General features: G+C 44.7%; 1 protein-coding gene across 6 annotated transcripts in view; it reads right to left on the bottom strand.

Annotated features, from left to right (window-relative positions):
- The window catches only part of Ehmt1 (euchromatic histone lysine methyltransferase 1), a 129675-nt gene that overhangs the window by 23095 nt on the left and 79559 nt on the right, over positions 1-27021 (bottom strand). For all 6 annotated transcript variants that reach the window (XM_070015169.1, XM_070015166.1, XM_070015171.1 and 3 more), the window contains 9 exons: positions 25433-25578; positions 17088-17231; positions 15930-16156; positions 14743-14916; positions 12743-12825; positions 11921-12027; positions 7087-7209; positions 1825-1926; positions 1020-1124 (listed from right to left, as the gene is read on the bottom strand). In XM_070015169.1, the coding sequence (XP_069871270.1) occupies positions 1020-1124; positions 1825-1926; positions 7087-7209; positions 11921-12027; positions 12743-12825; positions 14743-14916; positions 15930-16156; positions 17088-17231; positions 25433-25578 (1211 nt within the window). The remainder of the gene's footprint in view (positions 1-1019; positions 1125-1824; positions 1927-7086; positions 7210-11920; positions 12028-12742; positions 12826-14742; positions 14917-15929; positions 16157-17087; positions 17232-25432; positions 25579-27021) is intronic.

The raw sequence follows: 27021 nt of genomic DNA, 5'->3' as shown, positions 1-27021 counted from the left end.
CACATACTTGCCCCAGTAGCATGGTTAACAGTACACAGGGACCATCCTTCAGTATTACACCCACCTGGAGGCCATGAGTACACCAGCTCCTGAGCAGCCTCAGCCACTTCATCCTGTTTCTCTGTTCCTCCTTCTCCTGCCAGATATTCCTCTTTCCTTGCTACCTTTCACCCCACTGCCTTCCACTCCTAGGTCCTGCTCTTTCCACGTGGATGTGTAGCACACCCTACGCAGTGCTGGGCAATGAGAAACAGATGAAGTAAGGTGGACACACTGCTGAGGCTGTAGACCAGGCCATGGCAGCCCTAGCAGTGGCCCCCATGCTGAATACAGGGAGCTACCTTGGTTTCTAGGGGAAATGAAAACTCACACACTCAGCAGAGCCTGACAAGTACCCTGTGCCTGTCTTGCATGCTGAGGCTGCCTACCTGGACCTGGGCGTGAAGCTGAGCAGTGCTCTTTCAGAAATTATCTATGTACACTTCCTTTTTGGAAGAGAAAAAGGCAGGGCTAAGATTTGAACTCAAACTTTGCACTTGATAGGCAGGCAGGTAGGTGCTCTACCACTTGCCCTTATTATGTTCTAGCTATGTTTCAGATAGGGTCTCAAAAATGTAGTAACTTAAGTCACAGTGTGTTCAATTTTCTTTCTTTTCGAAGGCAGCTACTACAGCAGAACAGTATAACAGGGGCCCAGTACAAGGTCTAATCCTAGCAACCTTCCTGCACTTCTCTTCAAGCCAGTCAGGAACACAGGTCAGCACTGGGGAGGGCAGGTAACATGCAGGGAGCACTACAGCTCCTGCAAAGGAGCCAAACCTACAGAGACCCTGCAATTCTGTTTACATTCGGCACCAGGTAGCCATAGGACTCTACAGAGGTTAGTAAGCCATGGACAGCAAGAGGTCAGAACTGCTTCAAGGCACTAGGGCTTTATTCTAGAGACAAAGGAACTTCAGAAGGAGGAGATGCTCCAGGGGCCATGTCCCTAAGGGTCACCACTAGAATGAGAGACTCACATTGTCCCGGATGTTGATATCGGAGCCCTTGGACAGCAGCAACTTCACCAGCTCCACATGCTTGTACTCAGTAGCCCAGATCATAGGTGTCCAGCCGCCATCATCCTAAGTGCAAGAGACAAGCACTGCACACAACTGGCTCAGGACCTTAGAGCACTGTCCCAGGTACCTCTTAAGTGGGGAGCCAGCACCAGTTTCACCCCACCAGAGGTGCAGCATGTCTGCACTAACCCATTTCCTTACTTTAGCTAACACCGTTGGCAAGATACTCTGCAACCCCAACCAACCCAGAGATCACCAACAGTGAGGCCGGTGGGGAGTGTGGACACATTATTCATTCTATTCCATGGAGACAGATGTCAGGCCTGGAGACGGACATTGTTGCCTTTTCCTGAAAGCCAAGTGCCTGCTGGTCTGTAAGACCATGTCCTGGGTAGATTCATTTAGACCAGAAAAGGACCCTTTTCAGGAGTGAGTGTCCAAAAGTCTCCTTACACCCATGTCTGCATGTCTTTAGGGTACATGACTACAGGCAGCCATTAGCCTGGCAGGCAGGGAAGCCTGGGTGCCATGGTCCAGAGATGCCTTACTTAGAGGTGACATCTGAACAAGGCCCGAGGGAGAGGGAGTCCCAATAAATACCATGGAGACAACTGCCAGCCAGGCAGCCTGGAGTCACCCTGCAGAGCAAGTGGACAGACAGGGGATGAGGCCTTAAGCATCAGAGCTGGCCACAAGTAAATGGGACATGGTGGAATAGGGCAGAACAAGGTGATGGGTCTGTTACACAAGGGCACGGCTTTACCTGACAGTTGACATCCATCTGTCCATTAGAAAGCAGATACTGAACCACATCATAGTGGCCTTTCTTGGCAGCCAAGTGCAAACACGTGGAGCCCTCTGCATCCTATAACACAAACACTGTTCAGTCCAGAGAAAACACTTGTGACTCAGCCCTCAGTGTAAGCCACAGAGAATTCACGCTCCCAACACAAGGGAGGTGACATCAATAACCCACCTGACTAAGGAACCCCAATGGAGGAACAACTGGATCCTGTTCTGAGATCCCATGAGCCAAATGGCACTGCCAAGACCCAAGCCCTTGGACCCCAACAAGGTAGCAGCCCTAACACTCCATCACATACACACCTGTAGCTGCACCAGTGGTGAGAACCCCACTCAGTCCCACCTACCCTACAGAGCCTGTGTGTAGTGGCAGTCCCACCAGGAACCGTTTCTACTGCTGGCTGCTCCTTCTGAGCCCTCTGAAAGCTACCAGTGGTCACAGGGGACAGTGAAAACAGAACAGATGTCTCAGTAATATTCATCCAGATGCTAAAGAGTTCAAAATAATAAAAAGGTGAAAAGAGCAGCAAACACAGCAAAGACCCATGTCTACCTCTGCCTGTTTCTATTTCTTTTGGCTGCTGGCGCACTACAGATATCACACAAGTCAAATCATCTCAGATAAAAAAAAACTCCCAGGAACAGGGCGAAGCTCCAGGGCAATGGGCGGGCCAGCAATGTCCAACTCCATATGCCAGGAGCCTGAGCATACCAGGCTGGCATTGTGCTCAATTCACTGCATTGATCACAAGGACCATGTGGACATACTCTGCTGCACTCCTACAGGTCCCTTTTTATTTGGTCCCACATCTGCCTTTGTACTGACCTTATTTCTTCATTAATTTCTCTATCCCTTTTCTACTTCGGAGACAAAATCCCAGACTAGCACATATTAAACATGCATTTTCCAGGTGCTGATGGCTCACTCCTGTAATTCTAGCTACTCAGGAAGCTGAGAACTGAGAATTGTGGTTCAAAGCCAGCCCAGGCAGGAACGTCCGTAAGATTCTTATCTCCAATTAACTGCCTGAAAAGTGGAAGCGGCACTGTGGCTCAAGTGGTAGAGCACTCTTTTTGAGCTGAAGAGCTCAGAAACAGTGCCCAGGCCCAGAGTTCAAGTCCCACAACTGACCAAAAACAAAACAAAACAAAAAGATACTGGGAGATTGCTGCAGGTTCTAAAGACTGCAGTAGCATGTGTGGCAGAGGCATTGAGAGATAAACAAACATGGCTTCATTGTGCTGAGATGCTTGCTCCAGAGAGGTATAACACAGAAGCCCAGGCATGAAGAAAGGCAGCTTCACTGGGCCTGGGTCTGAGGGTACTTCAGCCAAGGGAACTCCATGGAGGTAAGACCTGAATGTGGCAAAGGGCAGGCCTCAGTCAGGGAAAAGCCGTCAACTGTGTACAGCTGTGACACAACTCCTCCAGTACATGTTCATGCCACACACATCTGAAGGACATCACACAAGGTACCCTGTCCCTTTGATCTTCCTTTCCAGAGGTCATATTCCTTAATGCCACTTGCACAATTTCCAGTAATTATGGCACACTACAGGTCTTTTTGCAGCTGTTTAGTTCAATACCGTTGAAATTAATCTTTGTAGATAATATGTAATACTCATTCACTGCATTTAACTGAGGAAAAATTATTTCTAGGTTTATATTCATGACTATGGAACATACAATTTTCTCTGACTTTTTAAATTTTTTGCTACTTAAAAATGTACTCTGGGGGGCTGGGAAGGTGGCTCAGTGGTGGAGTACCTGCCTTGCATGAATGCAAGTGGTGCTAGTGGTGCTGTGGCTCAAGTGGTAGAGCGCTAGCCTTGAGCTGAAGAGCTGAGGGACAGCGCCTAGGCCCAGAGTTCAGGCCCCACAACCGGACCCCCCCCCCAAAAAAAAAAGTACTCTGTCGGGTACCAATGGCCATATCTTACAATCCTCGCTACTCAGAGAGGCTGAACTCTGAAGATGAAGCTCAAAGCTAGCCTGGGTAGGAACGTGCAAGACATTAACCATCCAAAAAAAGCCAGAAGTGGAGCTGTGGCTCAAGAAGAAAGCCAGTCCCTTGAGTGAAAAACTTGAGCCAGCACCCAGGCCCTGGGTTCAAGTCCCCTCCCCAAATCCACATCTCAGTACCTCCCTCTTCTATGACAGGGTAGGTCATGTGAGCAGTCAGCTTTCTAGCCACGACAGGCTGCTGCCCTGATGCCTGCACTCCATCTGCCAGTCAATGTTTCTGAAGCTCTATGCCTTGCTGGTGATTTCAAGAACACCTTGCAATTTTATTATTATTTTTTTTGTGGATCGTGGGGCCTAAACTCTGGACCTAGACACTGTCTCTCAGCTCTTCAGCCCAAGGCTAGCGCTCTACAACATGAGCCACAGCACTACTTCTCTTTTTTTTCTGCTTATGTGGCGCTAAGGAATTGAACTCAGGGCCTCATGCATGCGAGGCAAGCACCACTGAGCCACCTTCCCAGCTCCTCTCACATTATTTTTAAAGGATACTTTATCTAGGGTAACCTTTTCTCCTTAGGTCTCTTTCTTTTGGCAAAAAGAGCTCTTCCTCCAAGCGTCTGGCCCACCATTACAGGTTGGAAGTTAGCAGTGTGTTATAGTGGTATTCTTTTGGTGTCCACAGTGGTGTTAGGATTTTCTTTTATTATTGGTTTTCAACAGTTTTAGCATGATATATTTAGTTGTGGTACTCTTTCCATTTATTTTGCTGAAGTTCTGCTCAGTCGCTTAACCTCTGTAGATTGCAGTTCTTCTCCAACATGTTTCTACTTTTGTGTTTGTTTGTTTTGTTTTTTGATGCCAGTCTTGTAGTCTGAACTCAGGATCCAGGCACTGCTTCTGAGCATTTCTGCTCAGGTTAGCACTCTACCACTTGAGGCACACCTCCACTTCTGGCTTTTTTGGAAGTTAACTGGAGATAAGAGTCTCATGGACTCTCCAACCTAGGTTTGCTTTGAACTGAGATCCTCAGACCTCAGCCTCCTGAGTACTAGGATTATAGGTGTGAATCTCTTGCCTGGCTATCTTATCTTTACGAGGCTTCAATCACACATGTTGGTCATTCTGATGTTGACCTGTATTTTTTTCTTCATATTGAATAATTTTTTTTTGGGGGGGGGGGTCAATCGTGGGGCTTGAACTCTGGGCTTGGGCGCTGTCCCTGTGTTCTTCGGCTCAAGGCGAGTGCTCTACCACTTGAGCCACAGAGACACTTCCAGTTTTCTAGTGGTTTATTGAAGATAAGAGACTCACGGACTTTCCTGCCCAGGCTGGCTTTGAACCTAGATCCTATCTCAGCATCTTGAGTAGTTAGGATTACAGGCGGGAGCCACCAGCGCCCAGCAATATTGAATAATTTCTATGGAGCTATCTCCAACCCTTCTTTCTTCTACTAAGCCTCTAAGTTCTTCTACCTTGCGTCCTTTTTTCATAACTACAAACAAAAACTCTACAACACTAAGCTATAATGTCCCTTTCTCTCAGTATCTGGTAACCTCTATCCCATGCTCAATTTCTAGATTTGCCTATTCTAGGCACTTCATGTAAGCTCAGTGTATAGTATTTGTCCTTCTGTGTAGCTTTGTTCACCGGAGGAACTCAAGTTTCATCCTGTCAATACTTGTTTGCCAAATAACATCCAATTACATAGATGGACCACACCTCTCTTGCCTGCTCGTAAACACTTTGACCGTTTCTTTTTTTCTAACGATTGTGAGCTGTGTTACAATAAATACTGCTTCTTAAAGATCTGCTTGTGTCTATTTTTTCTTTGTACATACACATAGAAGTGGAATCACTGAATCCATAGTAATTCTGTTTTTAATTATTTGAGAAACTACCAAATTGTTTTAGCATAGTGCATACATCAATTTATGCTCTCAATAGCTACATCCTAACACTTATTTTCTAGTTTTTAGGGACTAGCCTTCTCATGACTAACCACAATCATTTTCTCATTTGTTGATTGGTTATTTGTGTATCTTCTTTCAAAAAAATCAGTTCAAACCCCTTGCCATTTTTGTTGTTTTTTTTTTTTTTTTGGGGGGGGTTGTTTTATATTTTGTTTTGTTTCTTGAGTTTTTTTGTTATTTTTGGTATTCACTTAAACTCAGGGCACTTGAGCTATATACCTCTACTTTCAGCTTTTTGTTGGATAACTAGAAAGGGTCTCTTAGATTTGCCTGCCAAAGGTTGATTTCAAACCTTGATCCTCAGCTCTTAGCCTCCTCAGTAACTATAATTACAGGTGGAAGCCAAAGACACATAGCCCTTTGCCAATTTTTTAGTTTTTTTATTATTGTTTGTTTGTGCCAGTCCTGAGGCTTGAACTCAGGGCCTGGGCACAAATTCCTGAACTTTTTGCTTAAGGCTAGTGCTCTACCACTTGAGTCACAGCTCTACTCCAAGCTTTTTGATGGTTAACTGGAAGTGAGAGTCACAGAGATTTTCCTGCCCAGTGAACCACAATGCTTTTATCTCAGCCTCCAGAGTAGCTAGTGTTACAGGTGTGAGCCATCAATGCCCAGCTTGGATTTTAATTCATTTAATTACATTTGTTATTTAGTTGTTAATACTTCTTTATATATTCTGGATAGAAACTATCAAATACAGGATCTGCAGACATTTACATCTACGGGTTGTCTTTTCACTCTCTTGATAGTGTCCTATGATGCATAGAAGTTCATCTATTTTTTCTTTTTTCATCTGTACTTTTGGTGTCATATCTAAAAAATCACAGTCAAAAGTTAATGTCATGAGACTATTACTACTTTGCTGAACTAGTTTATTAGCTTTAACAATACTTTTGGATCCTGTAGGTTTTTTTCACATATAAAATCATAACATCTGTAAACTAAAGCATGTCTTCTTCCTTTTCTTCCAATTTTTTCTGTCTCTTTTCTTACCTCACTGCTCCAGACAAATGGAAAAGCAAGCTAGAAACCTCTGAAGAGCAAACTCCTCATTAATGATTTTTCTATTACAAGCAAAACAGACTCAATACTCACTAGGGATCTTTAGTAATAAAACAGGTTGCCAAGTAAAGGGAAGAAGCAACTTCGATGCATACTAGATAAATGTCTGAGGCCTCCTAACTCCTGAAAGTGTTCCAGTAAGGAACTGTGCCCTATTGATCTTTCTGAGAAACACCTATACATGAAATAGGAGTATGAACCTGATAAGAGGGAAGTAGGCTACCTTGGGATCCACCTGTGCCCCGGCTTTGATGAGGTACTTCACTGCATCCAGGTGGTTGTTTTCTGCAGCCTCCATCAGTGGAGTCCTCTGGTCTTCTGAACAGGTGTCAATATTTGCACCCGCCTAGTAAAAGTAGGACAATTTAGACATGTAGGAGAGCAGTACTGTAGATGCTTCTCCGCTAGAAAAAAAAAAAAGTTTTAAGGAGTTATATTCAACTATGTTTGAACTTCAAAAACTGCATTCAAGACACATTCATTCTATTACTATCAAGCCCTAGTTTAAACAGTATCTTCACTAAATTTTGTTTAATTCCTAAAATAATCTGAAGAAAAGTTCACTGCACAGTATTGGGGGAGCACCTTTAGAAATAAAAACACATTCTAATCTAAGCAAAAACTCAGAGGGGCTTCGGGGGAGGGGAAGGGACACGAAGTGCACTGTGGCTCATTGGTTTGTCTGTCTCTCCAAATGTTTTACTATTCTTTTCCCCCAAACTCAAAAATAAAAGCTAGTTTCCAGTAATATGAGTTTTAAAGCAATTTATAATTTTTCTAATAAAGTAAGAAACTTGTAAGATAGTGGACTAGCAAGTACATACAAACAAAGCTCTAGTTTGATGTAAGCTGTGGCCAAGAGCAAGTTAGTCACCAGTAGCTGAGACTTCTCCACAGGGGATATACCATTCTAGTTTCTTAGATAACAGTTAATGGTTTATAAAGCAAATATTTCCTAAATGATAAAGTGAATATATATCTATGTATTTGCTATCAGCAATTATAAAACACAAGTAACACAATAAACAGGGAATGTTTAAGTAGATTTAGAATGGGGTCCACGAGGGGCCAGCTGCACATAAAGGCTATGATATGTGCTAAAACTGAGACTATTTCCAGAGTTGAGCTTCATGGGCTAGAAATGCAGGACCATAGGGTAGGGACTAAAAATCAAAATGACCAGAACACTGAGGCAGAAATGCAGTAGAGGAAACAAGGTTGATTCTAAATACAAAACTTCAAACCCAGGATTGGGCTGTCTGGTAAAATAAATCCAGAACTCTATAGCAGCTAATCTTAACAGTGTGTGTCTACTCTGTATATACTGCTTTGCCCTTCAAACACCTATCCCCCCCCCCCCCCCACACACACACCTACCTTCTAAGATTGGCAATGGAAATTCTACAGGTAAGAACCAGCCCTAATGTCAGCTTGAGAAGTAAGCTGTACCAAGTTGGTCAGACCCCAAACAAACCTATGCAAAGCTTATAAAGAACTCCTTTATACAAAGGGGTCCTCCTTCTACTTGTCTGTTCATTGGTTCCTAGGATTAGCCTCAGAAAAGACACACAACTTCCCAGATGCTAGGGAGTCATTAGTGAGAACAGTATCTCTTGGACCTAGGTGACGTCTGCAATCCTTGCTCCACAGGGCACAAGTTCCTCCCCAGTATTCATCTCTATACATCCTGCAATGATGTGCAATGATGTCTCATGTAGCTGGGCGTGGTGGCTTATGCCTGTCATCCTAGCTACTCAGGAGGCTGAGATCTGAGGATCACGGTTTAAAGCCAGCCCAAGCAGGAAACTCCGTGAGACTCTTATCTTATTATCTCCAATAAACCACCAGAAAACCAAAAGTTGTGCTGTGGTTCAAGTGGTAGAGCGTTTGCCTTGAGCTGAAGAGCACAGGGATAATGCCCATGCCCAGACCCAGAGTTCAAGCCCTACAACCAACAACAACATAAAAAAAAAAAAAAAAGAAAAAAAGAAAGAAAATTAGAAATGAAAATGGATATATGTACACAATACCAAAGAAATGTAAAACACCATTAAGTACTACCATGAACAAAACTGGACAAATATAACCAAAGAAAACACTGGGTGGTATGCAAGTATATACAAATGTATTAACTGAAATAAGACAGCCTTAAGGGAGAGTTACAATAATGTAATTCTTTAGAAAGCCAAAATCAAAGTTCAGCAAAATAAAATACCAGGAAGCAAGTACTGAAAAGGGGTAGAGCAGAATCAAGGGAAAAACAGTGGACTAATGAAGAAGAAAATTCAGACAAGAATCCAATGTATATTCTACAAAATTAAGAAGTATGATGAAGGAGGGGTGGGCAGGGGAGGGATGGGTGGGTGAGAATGTTGAAAGAAGTGACATTGATTAAGATATATTATATTCACAAACTGCTTTATTAAGTGGAAACTCCTTTATATAATTAAAGAAAAAATGACTAAGATATTAAAAATAAATTTAAAAAATAACAGACTGATAAAAACTGAAGAAGTTTTTTAATGTCTTCCAGAAAAAAAAATAGTATGAGATAATTTCATTGATGAATTTTACCAAACCTTCAAAGACTAGGGCCAATTCTTCTCAAACAATTCCTCAGAAACAAATGGTAAGGAATCCTTCCAACTCATCTATAATGCCTGCATTACCTGACTAGACAAGGACACAATTTAAAGACAGGGAAAAGAAAAAAAAAAAAAAAGACAGCTGGACACCAGTGGCTCAATTCCTGTAATCCTAGCTAATCAGGAGAAAAGTCTGTGAGACTTTTGTCTCCAATAAACCACCAGAAAACCAGAAGTGGCGCTGTGGCTCAAGTGGTAGAGTGCTAGTCTTGAGCTGAAGAGCTCAAGGTCAGTGCCCAGGCCCAGAGTTCAAGCCCCACAACAGACCGACAAAAAATACCCAACATACTATTAGCTAGCTGAATGCTAGAGGTTCATGCCTATAACCTTTGCTCCTCAAGAGGCTGAGATCTGAGGACTGGAATTTAAAGCCAGCCCAGGCAAAAAAAAAAAAAAAAAAAAAAAAAAAAGTCAATGAAACTCTTATTTCCAATTAACCAGAAAAAAGCCAGAAGTAGAGGTATCGGAGGTAGAGTATCAGCTTTGAGCAGAAAAGCTAATAAGTAAAACCTTAAGGCCCTACTGGCGCGCGCGCACACACACACACACACACACACACACACACACACACGCACACGCGCACACACGCACACGCGCACGCACGCACGCGCGCACGCGCGCATCACAATACCTTAATAATAAACTTATAAAACCACAGTAACCAAATTTTTCATTACCCTAATCATCAAGGAAATACAAATCAAAATCATAAAAGAGCTACCATCTCACATCAGTAGAAATACTTTTTTTTTTTTTTTTTTGGGTTGTAGGGCTTGAACTCTGAGCCTGGCTGCTGTCCCTCAGCTCTTCAGCTCAAGGCTAGCGCTCTACCACTTGAGCCACAGCACCACTTCTGGTTTTCTGAGTAGTAAATTGGAGTCTCATGAAATTTCCTGCCTGGGCTGGCTTTGAACTGTGATCCTCAGATCTCAGCCTCCTGAGTAGCTAGCATTACCAGGGTAAGCCACCGACACCCAGCTGAAATGCTATTTTTGAAAAGACAAAAATAACAAATGTTAGTCAAGATGTGGAATAGAAACCCTCTTACATTATTGTCCATAGTGCAAATTACTACAGCCACTATGGAAGACAGTATGGAGTTTTCTCAGAAAGCTAAAAACAGAATACCATATGCTATAGAAACTCTATTAGTGGGTGTATATGCAAAGGTAGGAAGTCTGTACGTTCAAGAGATGCACCCCCATTCTTAGCTGCAGCACTATTTATAAAAGCCAAGATGTATGTTCATTCAATCTCTCTTGATGTACTTCATCAAAATGGATAAAGAAAATGTGAACAATGAAGTCCCGAGTTTAACCTCCAATACCACCAGGGGGGAAAAACGATGAAATCTTGACATTTCAGTCTGGAGGACATGCTCTTAAGTGAAATAAGTTAGGACCAGAAAGGCAACACCACCACAGCCATGTTTTCAACTTACATGTGGAAGTGAAGAGCAGAAAGGTAGCAGAATGGGGAGGGGAGCAGAGTGCTGAAGGAAGGGGGGGAAAATGGGCACAGGCGAACAGTGGAAGAAAAGGAGTAATTTATCACACTTCACGGCAAAACAGGGTAACTGAAGTTTGCACAATTAGTTGAATATTTCAAAACAGCCCAAACAGAACAAGATCATTTTAAGATGTTCCCAACAAAAAGAAACAAATGTTTCAGGTGATAGATAGGCCAATTGCCCTGATCTGATCGTTATACATTTTCTACATGTATTGTGACAACACACTGTACCCTAAACAGGTACAATTACTATGAGTCAATTTAAAAATTTAAACACATTTTGTTTGTTTTTGGTCACAAGGGTTGAACTCTGGGCCTGGGCGCTGTCCCTCAGCTCTTCAGCTCAAGGCTAGCGCTCTACCACTTGAGCCACAGCACCACTTCCAGTTTTCTAGTGGTTTGAGATCAGAGTCTCATGGACTTTCCTGCCCAGGCTGGCTTTGAACTAGGATCCTCAGATCTCAGCCTCCTGAGTAGCTAGGATTACAAGTGTAAGCCACAGGTGCCCTACTTTAAACACATTTTTTTTTTAAGTACTTACATAATCACAAAATTATAGAGCAGATTCTGGTTGATTTTAACAATGATGGAGATATAACCAGACAGTGTGGGTTGGGCAAGGAAAGATCCAAGCTGGGTAGTAAACCCTCATCCTCTGCAGTAAGAGGGCAGTAAATATTTAAAAAAAAAAAAAAAAGAAAAGAAAAGCTAAGCTAAACCTAAAAATCATTTAAGATAGTCACAGGAAAGCAATGCAAACAAGGAGATAGCTTCAGAGTTAGGAAGAACAGGAAGGGGTATCAAAACCATTTCAGTCACACACTGAGGACCTGGTGCCACTTCACTGCGACAAACATTAGGAGAGCTGAGAAGAGGTCTGAGAAAGCCACATCTCCGAACCTGAACCAACATGTGGCAGATGTCCACGTGTCCGGCCTCCGCTGCAGCGTGTAGTGGGGAGCGCTTATTCTGATGCTCCATCTTGAAGTTGGGATCAATTCCATCAACTGTGAAAGAATACAGTTTACTAATTATGTCAGACACAGCCATGGTGCAGTTCTGAAGCTTGTAAAAACTGAGCAGCATCAGCAAGATAGACCACTAGCTCCAGAACCAGGACAGACCTACCATACCACTTTGCCCAGGCCGGGCCCACTTCTGCTCCTAAAATAAGAAGGATGTGCAAGAGCTTTGCATGAAACTGGACAGGAAGTCTGGCCTGGGCAAGGTAATCACAATGCACACTTGCTTCCAGCTCTTTGTCTGGGCCTCCAGTAGGACCATAAGGATACTGATAAGGGCAAAGGAGGCTTCAAGGAGAGACATAATAATGGAGGATTGGGACCATGGCCCTGAGACAACTGACCTGGCTATTTGTGGGACTGAGGAGGATTTGAGAGACAAGAGTCTTGCTATATAGTCCAGGCAGTTAGTCAAGAGACCAACTGAGTAACAGTGAAGCAGCTTAGCACTGTATGAAATCTATGAGGCAATCGGTAAAATAAAAAAAAAAAACAAAACTCATTCACTTCTTTTATAATGTGCTGCCAGGCAAAGGGCTCCTTAATTGTCTTTTTCAACCCAGAAAGGATGAGATTCAGACAGATCAAATAAGACTACGTTCGTGAGAAAAGAGGTAATCCAATGGGACCACTCTGCTTTCGCTCTGGAGCTCACAGCCCAGCGACTCACCCAGCATGAGGAGCACTTCCTGCCACTCACCCAGCATGAGGAGCACTTTCTGCAACTCGCCCTGCCTTGCGGAGAAGTACAGCTGCTTGGGGTGGAAGCGAAGCTTCTTGGGTCTGTAGGGAGCAGAGGACAGCAGTCAGCACAGCCCTTGCTGGCCTTGGAAGCTGAAGACCTACTTGCTAACAGCTCCCTGCCAACTCTTCTAGGTGAAATATATCAGATATTCTAGTCCTGAAGCCCTTTCCAGTCAAACAACAAAACAGGGATGGGGATGTAGCCAAGCAGTACAGCATTTAACTACCATTTGCCCCAGCACCGGTAGGATAAGGATAATAATAGGCTAGGACCCATGGCTCAAGACTTCAATTCTAGCTACTTGGAAGGCAGAGACACAGAGATCACAGTTCAAGGACAGGCCAGCAGGAATAAAAGTTTAAGAGACTCCATCTCAACCAATGACTGGAGATGGGCACTGTGATCCATGCCTGTCATCCCCAGTGGCACAGGGAAACACAGTAGGCAGACTTCCACCTAGAAAATAGTGCAAAAATGGGCTGGAAGTGTGGCTCAATGGGTGAGTAACTACTTATCAAGAGCAAGACCCAAGTTCAATCCCTAATACCACCAAAAAGAATACAATTATCTTACAAACATGGTATAAACATGCTGCATGCCGGTAGTCATAGGTACGCTGCTCCTTTGTAGTACATCAGGGAGGCCTGAGGAGCTACACATCTATGCTCAGCGTGGCCATGAAGTACCCCACCAGTATAGCCAAAGAGGTGTGGCAGCAGGCCCAGCTCAGTTTCTTTTTTTTTTTTTTTCGTCAGTCATGGGGCTTGAACTCTGGGCCTGGGTGCTGTCCCTCAGCTCTTCAGCTCAAGGAGAGTTCTCTACCACTTGAGCCATAGCGCCACTTCTGGTTTTCTAGTGGTTTACTGGAGATAAGTGTCTCATGGAGTTTCCTGCCCGGGCTGGCTGTGAACCTCAACCCTCAGATCTCAGCTCTTGAATAGCTAGGATTACAGGCATGAGCCACTGGTGCCTGGCCCCAGCTCAGTTTTGAGTGAGTGATGACAGCCATCATTAAGGGATGTTAGTCACCTCTAGAAGTTAAGAAGGAGCTGGCTCAGCAAGGGCTAAGACAAGGTATCTTTGCTGTAAAATTGAAGCTAATAAATTGCTAAACAAGAGATAGGAATAATCTGAGGTCATAGGCAGAAAGTGTGGTCAGTCATTACATAACTAGGCTTACAAAACAGGCTACAATGGCTGGGAAGGTGGCTCAGTGGCAGAGTGCTTGCCTAGCATGCATGAAGCCCCGGGTTCAATTCCTCAGTACCTCATAAACAACAAAGGCCAGAAGTGGCACTGTGGCTCAAGTGGCAGATTGCTAGCCTTAAGCAAAAGCAGCTCAGGCACAGTGGCCAGGCCCTGAGTTCAAGCCTCACGACTGGCAGAAAAAAAGAAAACAGACTGCAGATATACAAATGAATAGCTACAGGGGAAGACTAAAAGTCTGGCGGAGGGACTTATTAGCACCAGAATTCTGTTAGGTAAGAGTAAGTGCTCTATTTTTCCTCCCAGGAAAAGGCAAGCTCAGTGCACAGCTTGGTCTGCCTCCTCATGCAATGTGAGGCTGTTCCTGTTCCCAGGAAGGGAAGACCAGTGGAGAGCTTCAGGGTATGGGAGCTTGCAGGTAGGTCTGAGGACTTACTGGTGCAGCCCTCATACAGCACGGGTGCTGGGGGACACCAAATGGAGTAGGATGGCAGAAGGGTCTGCCCTAGCAATGTACAGCCAGGTCACCCAAGGGCAGGTGAAGCTTACAATACTGTCCTTGCTCAGGACTTCAAGAATCTTACCTAGTACTGTTAACATGACAAAGAGACCAGTAATTTTCTATGATTTTCCCAGGGTAGACACAACTAGTTCTAATGAAGAGTGTTACTCAAAAAGTTAAAAGCACTAGCGACCCTTTGGGCAAGCACAGGCTCTGCATCATCCCTGAAATGCAGACCAAGTCTTACTTTTCTGAGTCCAGAGCAATTAGAGCACTTTCCAAGGTTTCCTTCCCAGGTCCCTGGGAAAGGCCAGCAGTCGGCCTCACAAGTCCAGGTGGTCCTGTGGAGTCAAAGCCCTCGGCCATCTGGGGGACTGTAGTCTGTGGTTTGTCGTCCTCAGAGAGCGTGGCTCCAGCAATGCTTCAGGGGAGGAAACCATTAAAACATTGAGTCTCAGCAATGGAGATGTTCCTTTCTCATAGAAACCAATGAAAAGAGTAACAGTGCCAGCTCCAACCTGCCCACAATGCCACCTATGAGTGGAGACAGTCTGCACTTGGAATCCTGTTCCCTGAGATGTGACATTCAAAAGTCAGGACATTTCTAGGGCTCTCGGCAACATGCTCACTCACACTTGCTTATATGTACAAAATTTAGGTTGGCTACTACCTTCCTCAACAAGGAAGTTCCCAGAGCTGTGACTGTAGGTACACTGAGTTCACAGATCAATAGGAAGGCAAAGACACCTCCCCAACCCTTAGTTTTGAGGTCTTCACACCTTGAATCCTTTAGGTGACCTTCAATAAAGTTTTTCTATCATTGTGATGTTCATTAAGTTATTTTCCACCGTCTGCTGGGTAGAGCTCATAGGTTTTGTCACTGTCCTGAAAAGACCTCTTCACCTACTTCCTTGCAGGACATGGCTGGTGGGACGGCTAACTGTGGTATCTGTTCTACCTTCTCAGCACCTCCCACCAACTATAAAATTCTTCAACTATTCCTATTAGGTTATCTTAGGAAGCCCATTGTGTGTCTGTAGGAACATTTTAATTCTTTTAGATATTCATCCTGTCAGGAAGGGCCTTCAACATTATGCCAAGCAGACAGCAGGAGCAGGAGCAGCTGATAGGATTTCAAGGAACAAAACAGCTACCTATAGGGACTATAGTAGAGACACAACACTATAAGGCCATACCAGTTAGGGAAGCATGAAAACTGATTCAAAACAGGTACATGAATCTACAAAACCACACTGAAATAGACCCATGTGCAAATGACAATAAGTGAATATCAGTATTATTTAGTTGCCAGAAATCACAATGAGTGCCAGAGGTGGTTGAGACTTCTGCATAAAGCAGCAAAAAACCTCTAACAACAAAACACACCTTCAAAGATACTGTGTGGAAGCTCAGCCAGAGCCTCTTTGTTTGTACCTGCCGGTGGTGGTGTCAGCCCTGCCCTCGGTGACCATGCTCTTCTCCTGCCCAGGGGCCAGCATCACTGTAGAGGTTGTATCTGCTTTTGCTATGGTCACCTCTTTGGCCTTGGAGGTCTCCTCCCCACAATGGGGACAGTAGCTGGCATTGTTGACTCGAGAGGCACAATCCTTATGGAAACGGTGAGAAATGCTGCTCTCAGGCTGACATTCCATGAAGTTACCCTAGAAATGGGAAGATGAAACCACTGTGAAAAGTCAGGGCTAAGGAAAAATCTCAAAGTTCTACTGAACCAGCCGGGCCAAGAAAGCAACTCAAGTGGGGAGGGGCCCAGTTCTCACCCAGCTACAGCAGGACAGAGCAGAAGGAACAAGTGAGTCTGCAAATACTCCTAGAAGGGGTGTAGACAGCAGAGGCCACCTCACTGCCATCCCTTCTCCACTACCACCAACGACAGTCAAGGCCTTTAGTCCAGCTACTGTGAACAAGCAAGAGCGACATAGAAGACACAGTTCAGAGCCTGTGCTCTTCGGGATGGTAGGGAAACAGAACAAAAGTCTTGGATCAAAAGGACGAAGTTGCTGGCATTTCAGTGAGCCTGAGTCAGATGCATGATGAGGACAGCTGGACAGCTACTACTGCATAGAGCTGGAGACAAAAGGACATGAGGAGTAGAAGGCTTAAAGGGATTCAAGGTGGAGAATCTAAGGACAAGCCCAAGAGATGAAGCGTACCAGGGCACCTGTAGGATAGATGAGCTATTATAGGAAGAAGCCTGTTTTAGGTCCTGCATATCAACAGATTACTGATGAACGAAGTCAGCAAGATCCTGGCAGCAAAAGAAAAGGGCACACCAAGAGGGAGAAGGCCTGCCTCTCCCCCACACTCAACGAGGAATCACAGAGCCAAATGAATAGAGCCAGGTGTCAGGCACCCTGTAAGTATGTGTGACTGAGGCAGCAAGAGGTAGGCTCCTAGGGGAGAGAGGATTGATTATCTACAACAAGAAGCTCAAAAGCTGCAGTGAGGAGCTTGCAGAATCCTGGAGACTTCCTTGGGTGAGCCCCAGACTTGAAACCAGATTAGTCTCAGCAGGGATGAGTTAGGCTCAACAGAAGAAGCGCAGGGGGTCCTGTGAGCAAGCTGGGCTCTTACCGCTGTGCAGAAGTAGCCGCAGCCAGGACAGCACTGGTGCTTCACCATGCGGCCCCGGTGGTCTTCACAGAGCACCAAGAGCGGCGCCTTGGTGGATGGGCGCATCAGCTCATACTTGACCACGCTGTTTGTGCACCGGCCCAGCTGCAAGCAGACAAGACCAGGGGTCAGTGACAGAGCCTTGAGGAGACAGTTTTCCACACCCTAGGCACTAGGAGCTGCCCAACACACAGGAGGTGTGTGTGTGTGGGGGGGGGGGGGGGAAGGCTGATGGAAGGAGCCGTAAGCTTGTGAGATGGGCCTACACTCATGAGCACACATCAAGCATCTGTCACACACCATCAGCAGTGGGAACCTAAAAGAGGAAGCCACCAGTGTCTGCCTAACTTGTGCAAGAAGGTAGCCAGGTACCACATTCAGAGAATCAGGTGCTTAACTCAGGCAGAAATCAAGGCGAATGGAGTCTGTACAATGAACATGTGCCAGGCAGGACAGCCCAGGTCATCCTAGGTAAGCATTAGACAACAGTGCAATTAGCCTCTAAGAAACTTGGAGCAGCTGGAAGGTCCTGGATATGGGGTCACAGCTGAGTTGCAAGAAACAGAGGAACCAAGTCTCCTTGGCCTGCCTGAGGGACGTGGGCAATGGAGGTCATAAAAGGACCAGGCTAAGCAAGCCATGGCCATCATCACGGAGGCAAAGGCTGCTCTGCGTGAAGACATCCAAGACATTCCTACATGCTGCAATATGCCAGGCCAAGAGTGACCCTTTGCAGAGTGCTGGTTTACTATGTAAACGTCTCTGAAAGCAAGAAAACAAAACGAAACAGGAAGAGAAGAAAGAGGGTAAAGAATTGAGTGGCAATTCACAAAAGCACTACTACCAATGCCCCCAAAACGAATGAGACATAAATGGCCTCTAGCACTCTTCTGCTCTGCTGCCGTAATGCTGTTGCTCAGCCAGGCTGCAAAGGTGAGCTGGTGGCCATGAGCTCTGCAAACAGAGGCAGAACCCATGAGGCAGGCTGAACGAGACATAGCACAAAGTTTCTGGAAACTTTCAAAGTGGAAATATGAAATCAAAAACTTCCTTATGTATATTCTTTTCCTAAAACTCCATCTGAAGATGTGGTTTTACTCATCCAGAAGGACAAGGCCACTGCCATAACAGAACATGAAACAGAACAACAAACATGAAAGCCAGTGAGTGAGGGCACCCACGTGGGACTTCACCCAGGCTTTTACAAAATGACAGGGCATCACCCCATAGCCCCAGACCAAACTTGGAAGGGAGAGGATTGGGACATGTATACTCAGGAGCCCATAGCTGATCCAACAAAAGATGAGCCACAAGTGTCCCCACAAGATGGAAAGCAACAGAGAAAGCACTTACTTGTCAAAACAGAGAGGACTCAAACCTGCCCGCCTTCGGGCAGGACCCAGGTGTAAGAGCTCAAGCAGACTCAAGAGCAAGGGAGACGGGGCTGGCTTATGAGAGGAGCAGACATGGCAGAGCCCAAACTTGGCCTCCATTCTGCTACAAAGAACTTCCTGTCAGGGGCTGGGAGTGTGGCTCAGTGGTAGAGTGCTTGCCTAGCATGCATGAAGCCCTGGGTTCAATTCCTCAGTACCACTTAAACAGAAAAAGCCAGAAGTGGCACTGTGGCTAAAGTGGCAGATTGCTAGCTTTAAGCAAAAGAAGCTGAGGGACAGTGCCCCGAGTTCAAGCCCCAAGACCTTCTAATCAGCATTGGAGCCCATCAATATTTTGTTAAACTTTTTTTGGGGGGAAGAGGGGGTAAGTTTTAAGAATAGAGACAAAGTATAACAAAACCCATGAGCCCACACCTAATTTAAAAAATTGTTAACATTTTTCCATTTTCTTTTTTTCATGGGACTTGAACTCTGGGCCTGAGCACTATCCCTCAGCTCAAGACAAGTGCTCTACCACTTAAGCCACAGCACCACTTCCACTTTTCTGGTGGTCTATTGGAGATAAGAATCTCACAGGGACTTTCCTGCCTAGGCTGGCTTTGAACCTCAATCCTCAGATTTCAGCCTCCTGAGTAGCTAGGATTATAGGCTTGAGCCACCTGCACCTGGCTAATATTTTCCATTTTCACCTGAGCCATTCCTCATAATCTATTTGCTTGACAGTGGACTGGAGTATTTAAGAGTGAAATCACATCATTTTTTGTTGTTGTTGTTGTTGCAGTGATTGACTTAGTGATTGAGTTAGAGACAAAGAATTACACCCAAACTTGTGGCTGCTATGTAAACACTCTACCACTGAGCTATAGAACCCCAGCCCAAAATCTTTTGTTTTGTCCATAAATAACTCAAAATGTATTATTTCTCATAAGCCATTTGTATCCTTTCAAACCATTCTTATACCCAACAAAAATGGTAATAAATCTTCAGAGTACCTGATACTTAGAATTTGTAAGCTCTTAGTGTTGGTTTACTACAACACAAGTGAGGTGAGCACATAATACCTGATCAGTATCTGTCTGCAGGGTACCTTTCCTTTGCTTTCCCTTCAGGCCATTCTCCTGAAGACCCTGAGTAGTACCAGGTTTTTCTTTTCTTTTTTTTTTTTGGTCAGTCATGGGCTTGAACTCTAGGCTTCGGCGTTGTCCCTGTGTTCTTCACCTCAAGGCAAGTGCTCTATCGCTTGAGCCACAGCACCACTTCCGGTTTTCTAGTGGTTTATTGGAAATAAGAGTCTCATGGAGTTTCCTTCCCGGGCTGGCTTTGAACTGCAATCCTCATATCTCAGCCTCCAGAGTAACTAAGATTTACAGGCATGAGCTACCGGCGCCTGACTAGTACCAGGTTTTTCTAACTTGGCTTTCTTACTTGGCTTAGTTACATCAGCTAAGTTCCTGATCCTCTACTACTGGTGCCCCTGAGACCTGGCAGTAAGGTCTAGACCAGCTCTAGACTGTTGTAGTCCCTGCCCCAGGCAAAAAACTCACAGCCATGGGGCTGGGAAGGTGGCTCAGTGGTAGAGCGCTTGCCTTGCATGCTTGAGGCCCTGGGTTCGATTCCTCAGCACCACATAAGCAAAAAAAAAGCCAGAAGTGGCACTGTGGCTCAAGTGGTAGAGCGCTAGACTTGAGCTGAAGAGCTGAGGGACAGTGCCCAGAGTTCAGGACCCATGACCGGACCCAAAAAAAAATAAAATAAAATAAAAAATCACAGCCTGTGCTACAACTGCTCTACAGCACAGCCCAGTACATCCACAGGTGAGGACTCTTTTATTCTGTGCTAAATTGCCCAATGATGCAGAGAAATTGGTAAGGGTGGCAATGGCAAACACACCAACACACTGATGTCTTTATTGAAGCCACATTGCCTAGCACAGTTTCAGATAAACTAGATGAAAAACTAGGTCCCGGTAGCTAACTAGCCTTCTCAAAAGGCTGAGACCTGAGGATCACAGTTTGAAGCTAGCTTAGACAAGTCTGTGAAACTCTAGCTCCAATTAACCACTTAAAAAACAACAGTGAAGCTGTGTCAAGTGGTAGAACACTAGACTTGAGCAAAAAAGATCAAGGGACAGTAGTCAGGTCCAGAGTTCAAGCCTCAAGATACACACACATGTAACCAAGTCAAAATAAGAACAAGGGAGAGGTACATGCAAGAAACACTGTCAATAAATGTTCTCAGATGCAAAAATGTGGTTGAAAACAATAAACGAAATGTCCATTAAATGACATATAACATTTCAGAACACAAAGTCTCAAAACAGTTCTCTCCCAAGCAACCTTTCTGGAGAAGGGGCTAACGCTTATGCTCCCCTAATAGAGTGAGCTAAACAAGTGTGGCCAACAGGACACAAGATGGATGTGAAGATGTCCATAAAGAGATCAACCTTACTAGTGTACTAGTTTATACAACTGATAGATAGAAAACAAAAAGTGCAAAACAAGGCATTATTAACTCCAAGGGGGAAAATGCTTCAATGATTCCAGAAAGGAAATACAGAAGTGCCCTTCCCTAGCACATCAGTGCTAGTGAGTGTGAATATGTGGAAGAGTGTTTGCTTGAGGGTGTGTGTGTGTGTGTGTGTGTGTGTGTGTGTGTGTGTGTGTGTGTGTGTGTGTGTGTGTGTGTGTGTGTGTGTGTGTGTGTGTGTGTGTGTGTGTGTGTGTGTGTGTGTGTGTGTGTGTGTGTGATATGGACCTTCCCCCCCCCCCCCCCCCCCAGTAGCTGAGTGTGAAGAGCTGGCTTCTGAGCAGACAGGAACTAAGGGGAAGACAGCAGTCACAGGGGCCTAGAAACAGCAATACCCTGCAGAAGTACTACAAGAATCCATGTATGTGTGCACATCTGAGGGAAGCTAGGAGGAGAGCACAGAATCAGAGGGAAATGGGTAAAAAAATATGGCAGAGGAGTCCATCAGCTGTACTGGACATTGATGAAAGTGAACTAAGCAACTCAAGGGCAGCAATGCGAGGGAGGGAAAGAGAGAGAGAAAGAGGGAACAGCTGACACTAAGCGGAAGGAAAGAAAGGTACGTATCGCCTGATTTGGAAGAAATAGTAGTATTGTCAAAGGTCATAGAATTCATAAACTTTATAGACCATGATAATTACAATTTACCTTGTGACAGTTAAAATGTGTTTGTGACTTTAGCTAAGTATCACTATCCCACAATACTGTAAAATTTATGTAATCCCTTAATCCCAATAAAATTTTTTAAAAAAGAAGCATGTACGTTGTTTGCCACTGGAGAGATCATGGTATTTAAAAGGACAAACTGGTCAAGTCCAGGATCTGTTGGAGAATAAAATCTATGTTTTAAAGACTAGTAAATATGGAATAAGACAACCTCTACCTACCTTGCCTTTGAAAGGTAAACCACTGCATAATGAGACGCAAATAAGATATTCTGGCCAAAAGTGCACAATCAGTGCCAGAACTAGGAGAATACCCTCTCAGAACACCGTCCCCCTCCTCCCAATGCATGATAAATAGTCATTGGTAGCTGTTAGCAGCAAAAAATAAAAAAAATAAAAAAAAAGGGGGGGGGGGGGAATCAGACAGCTGTCACATGCTCTGACCTGAGCCAGCTTCCCTATAGTCTTGCAAACAATTGAACTGATCTGACCCTGGCTACAAACCAAGCCGCAGTTTTGCCAAGAAACAGCTGAACTGCAACCTGAGTGCAGGAGGTCACAGACTCCAGAAAGTAGAAACTTTGAGGGGCAGGCAGACTGGGCAAGGGCATCCATTTCTGCTGGTGCTATCAGACCTCACCTGAGATGGACTCACCTCACATTTGTTTTGTGGTCAACTGGATCTAGTATACATGAGTTCCTATAATTGCTACAGAAGGAAGAGAAGTGGAAGGGAAAGGAGAGAAGCAAAACAAGTCACTGCATATCACGAGTCCAGAGTACAATGCACTTCTCTACGAAGAAGACATGTAACTATGCACTCTGCCTACCCAATGTGAAACCTATTCAGGGATGTTAGATCACCCCAGCAGATGAGGGAAAGGTTGTAAAAGAATTCTAGCTACTACTTAAAAGCAAAATGACAGATACATACAACTGCAACTTGTAATGAAGTCACAGACTCAGGCAGTGGTCACAGCAGAAGTTAAGTTTGTTAAGTGAAAGATTGATGTGGAACAGGTGGTGGCTGAAGAAACCCCAATTCACACAAACGTATCTTCTGCCTCACTGTATGCCCTCCAAAGCATCCCTGCCACCATTAAATAACCTAAGTTTAAAATATTAGATCTGCTTGGGCTGGGAAGGTGGCTCCAGTGGTAGAGCGCTTGCCTTGCATGCCTGAGGCCCTGGGTTCGATTCCTCAGCACCACATAAGCAAAAAGAAAAAAAAAAAGCCGGAAGTGGCGCGGTGGCTCAAGTGGTAGAGCGCTAGCCTTGAGCTGAAGAGCTGAGGGACAGTGCCCAGGCCCAGAGTTCAGGCCCCATGACCGGAACCCCCCCCCCCAAAAAAAAAATTAGACCTGCTCATAAGGAGCACAACTTAAATAGCACAAGAAAGCCATCAGCTAACTTCAGAATCTTGGTTCCAGTTTCCCTGGCAGGTCAGTGACTCAGGGAGCTAGAAGAATGATAGAGAACATTCTGGATTTTCTAATCCAGAGATATAAAAGGCTTTCAAGACTCTGCAACAAATATGATGAGTGGAATCTATATGGATCTCATGAGAAAAATTGTAAAAAGGCATTTTTTCCTGACAAACATTTTACTGTGGACAAGATACTACTTAGTAAAAGAAACTTGGACTTGTTGCATGTAACATGAGGAAATCTTTTCTTTTTTTTCTTTTTCCTTAATAGAAATATATCTCGAGCCAGGCATGGTAGCCTAAGCCTATAATCCTTTGAGGCAGAGACTGGGGGGACTGCAGTTCAAGTCCAACCTTAAACGTTCACAAGTCTCCCTCCTCAGTCACTGGCTGGGCAAGCACAGGGGCTGAGTGCCACAGCACAGGCCTGCCATCCCCAAAGCAACACAAGGAACACAAGTAAGAGGGCTGTAGCCCAGTAGGGAAAGTGACAGAGAAACAAGAAAGTATGAGGCCTTGAAATCAATTCCCAAAACTGTTTTAAAGTAATCAAAATATGGCCAGGTGTTGGTGGTTCATACCTGTAATCCTAGTTACTAAGGAGACTGAATTTTGAGGATTGCAGTTCAAAGCCAGCCTGAGCAATAAGATTTGTGAGACTCTTATCTCCAATTAACCACCAGAAAACTGGAAGTGGAGCTGTGGCTCAAAGGGTAGAGCGCTAGCTTTGAACAGAAAAACTTAAAAGACAGCACCCAAGCCTTGTGTTCAAGCCACCCCCAGGACTGACACAGCTCCACTTCTGAGTTTCTCGTGGTTAGAGATAAAAATCTTACGGATTTTCCTGCCTGGGCTGCCTTTGAACCACCATCCTCAGATCTCAGCCTCCAGAGTAGCTAGGATTATACACAGGAACCACCAGTGCCTGGCCCCAGGACCAGGCAACAGTGGCTCAAGCATATAATCCTAGCTACTCCAGAGGCTGAGATCTGAGGATTCTGGTACAAAGCCAGCCTGGGTAGTCTGTGAGACATTATCTCCAATTAATCACCAAAAAGCCAGAAATGGAGTTATGTTGTGACTCAATAGGTAGAGCTCAGGCACCTAGGCCTGAGTTTAAGCCTAAGGACCAGCAAACAAAACAAAACAAAACAAACAAACAAAAAAACACACACAAGATGGGGGTAAAAAAGTCCTGAGACATTTAGTGGTAAAATAGGTTTGCTTTAAAACAGTGGTTCAAAATGGTGGAGGACAAAAAGTGATATATAGCAGGCAGTAAGGATTTTTTTTTTTAATTGTGAAAATACCATACAGAGGGGTTACAATTACATGAGCAAGGTAATGAGCACATTTCTTTTTCTTTTTTCGGGTCCAGTCGTGGGGCCTGCGCGCTGTCCCTCAGCTCTTCAGCTCAAGGCTAGTGCTCTACCACTTGAGCCATAGCACCACTTCCGGCTTTTTTCTTTTTGCTTATGTTGTGCTGAGGAATCGAACCCAGGGCCTCATGCGTGCAAGGCAAGTGCTCTATCACTGAGCTACCTTCCCAGCCCCATGAGCACATTCTTATCAAGCTTTGTTGCCTCCTCCTTTGTTTCCCCTTACCATCCCTTACCATCCCCTAACCCCCCCCATGCCAAAGTTGTAAAGTTCGTTTTTCGATATAATGTCTTGTACATCTCATTGTTGCGATGGGTTCACCTGGATCCCTATTTAAACAATTTGTTTTTTCCCTTCCCCTCCACAAATTATACCAACATCAAATACATTGCATACAGTAAGGATTTCTATAAAAACATAGTCATAGCTGGGTGCTAGTGGCTCACGCTTGTAATCCTAGCTACTCAGGAGGCTGAGATCTGAGGATTGCGGTTCAAAGCCAGCCCAGGCAGGAAAGTCCATGAGACTCTTATTTCCAATAAACCACTAGAAAACCAGAAGTGGTGCTGTGGCTCAAGCAGTAGAGCGCTCACCTTGAGCTGAAGAGCTGAGGTACAGTGCCCAAGCCTAGAGTTCAAGCCCCATGACGGACCCCCCCCCCAAAAACCCCCCCACACACACAAAAAAAAAACCAGTCATAAAAGAAAGAATATGGGCTTTTTGTATCCTATCTTCTTTAGAGAAGCTCCTAGTTCTCATTTTAATAACTGATTATTAATGGCTGTCCACCAGTCCTGCGGGAAGTCTGAAAAGGTTTCCTATCTCATAATACTATGGCTGGAGCTTAACAGGAAGGCTGTGCTTCTGGGGCATAACAGTTCTTGCTCAAGTGTTAAGTGAGATGAACAGGCTTACTTCATGATCCACGCTCTCGGTGGCCATGCACTGGTTGTTGGCCAGGGTGCTGATCTCGCGGCTCTTAGGTGTTTCCATGCGGCAGCTGCATAGAGGCACTTCCTGAAGGCCATCCGTCTCCAGGGCGTCCGGACCATTGGCCAGCCCTAAGTCACACAGACACACATCAGCTCATGCAGCCCTAACTACAAAGAGTGCAGAGAACAATCGGTCTTCATAGTGCCCTCAAAGACATGGAAATAAGAGTAATGCCTTGTGTTGCATAATAGTACTCCTCTATGGGAGGTGTCCAATGCTGCTTGACACCAACCATGACATGACACAAGGAGCATGCTGTGCCTCTCCCAGACATGCCGCATGGCACGTGCGAGTCCTCAAGAATGACTTCCTACCCACGTTCTCAAGATCTAGGCCACAAGTCAGAGGAGAGGCTGCATATTCATCAGCAACTCCTAAATTTTCTTTCATACAAAAAAGCATTTCAAACATAATGACACCTTATTTTCCTCACTAGGTTTTAAAATTATGCCCACAAAAAGAAATTTGTCAGGTTTTAATAATGTTTTATTGTCTAGGACACTATTGCCACTACCATCATCTAGAGAGCCCACATATTAGGCTGAAAGAAAAGTTAGAAAAAACAAAAATAAAGTAGGGGATAATTGCTGCTAAGAATGGTAATTATATGGCACTTACAAGCTATAGTTTATATTAAGGGAGGGACAAGTGATGAGGCAGGAAGCAAAAACTGAGCGTGGCAGAGCTAGAATCCACCTTGCCCACGGGAAGGAAGGTACAGGCGGGCAGAGCCTGCCTAGCCATAAAAGGCAAGGGCAGGAGATGGTGGCTGCCAGGAAGATCCTGGAATCTAAGAAGTGTCTACAAGGATTGCTACCTCCAAAGGAAGCTGGAGCCGTCAATGACCTCTTTCCTGTGAAACATTCGAGAGCAGAAACAGAAGGTGGATCCATGTTTCAAGTAGTCATTATTTCCTCTCTAAATTAAAAACAACTAGTGCTTACATTCACATCTAAAAATAGACTGCTGCCAGGCCTGAGGCTCACGCCTGTCATCCTAGCTACTCAGGAGGCTGGGATCTCCTCAGATCTCCTCACAGTTCAAAGCCTGCCTGGGCAGGAAAGTCCATGAGACTTTATCTCTAACTACCAGAAAACCAGAAGTAGCCCTGTGGCTTAAAGTGGTAGAACGCTAGCCTTGAGAAAAAAGCTCCAGGACAGCACCCAGGCCATGAGTTCAAGCTGTACAACTGAGGGGAAAAAAAAAAAAAGATTGCTAAAGCAAGTTAAACTAGGGACCAGGCTTGAAGAATCACAGGATCAGACCAGGTCAGTTAAGCCATGAAGGACACTTAAGATTTTGCTTGCTTCACAAACACTAAAGAAACTTTGGGCTATTTCTTTTACTATTAAGTATTATAGAAAAATGAAAGTTAAGTCCACCCAGTCAAAAGTAGTCACTGATTTACTGGAAGACTTTTTTACTAGCAGGGCAGAACACTTGCTTATCTGCCCTATACAAGCCTTTCCTTGCATCCCTCAGGGTGCCCCAAGCTACTTTTGGCTTGAAAC

Source organism: Dipodomys merriami, unplaced genomic scaffold (assembly GCF_024711535.1).
Source record: "Dipodomys merriami isolate MVZ:Mamm:240054 unplaced genomic scaffold, mDipMer1.0.p SCAF_11, whole genome shotgun sequence".
NCBI classification, from domain to species: Eukaryota; Metazoa; Chordata; class Mammalia; order Rodentia; family Heteromyidae; genus Dipodomys; species Dipodomys merriami.
Note: the sequence above shows the minus strand (reverse complement) of the source record. Positions and strands in the feature narration are given on the sequence as shown.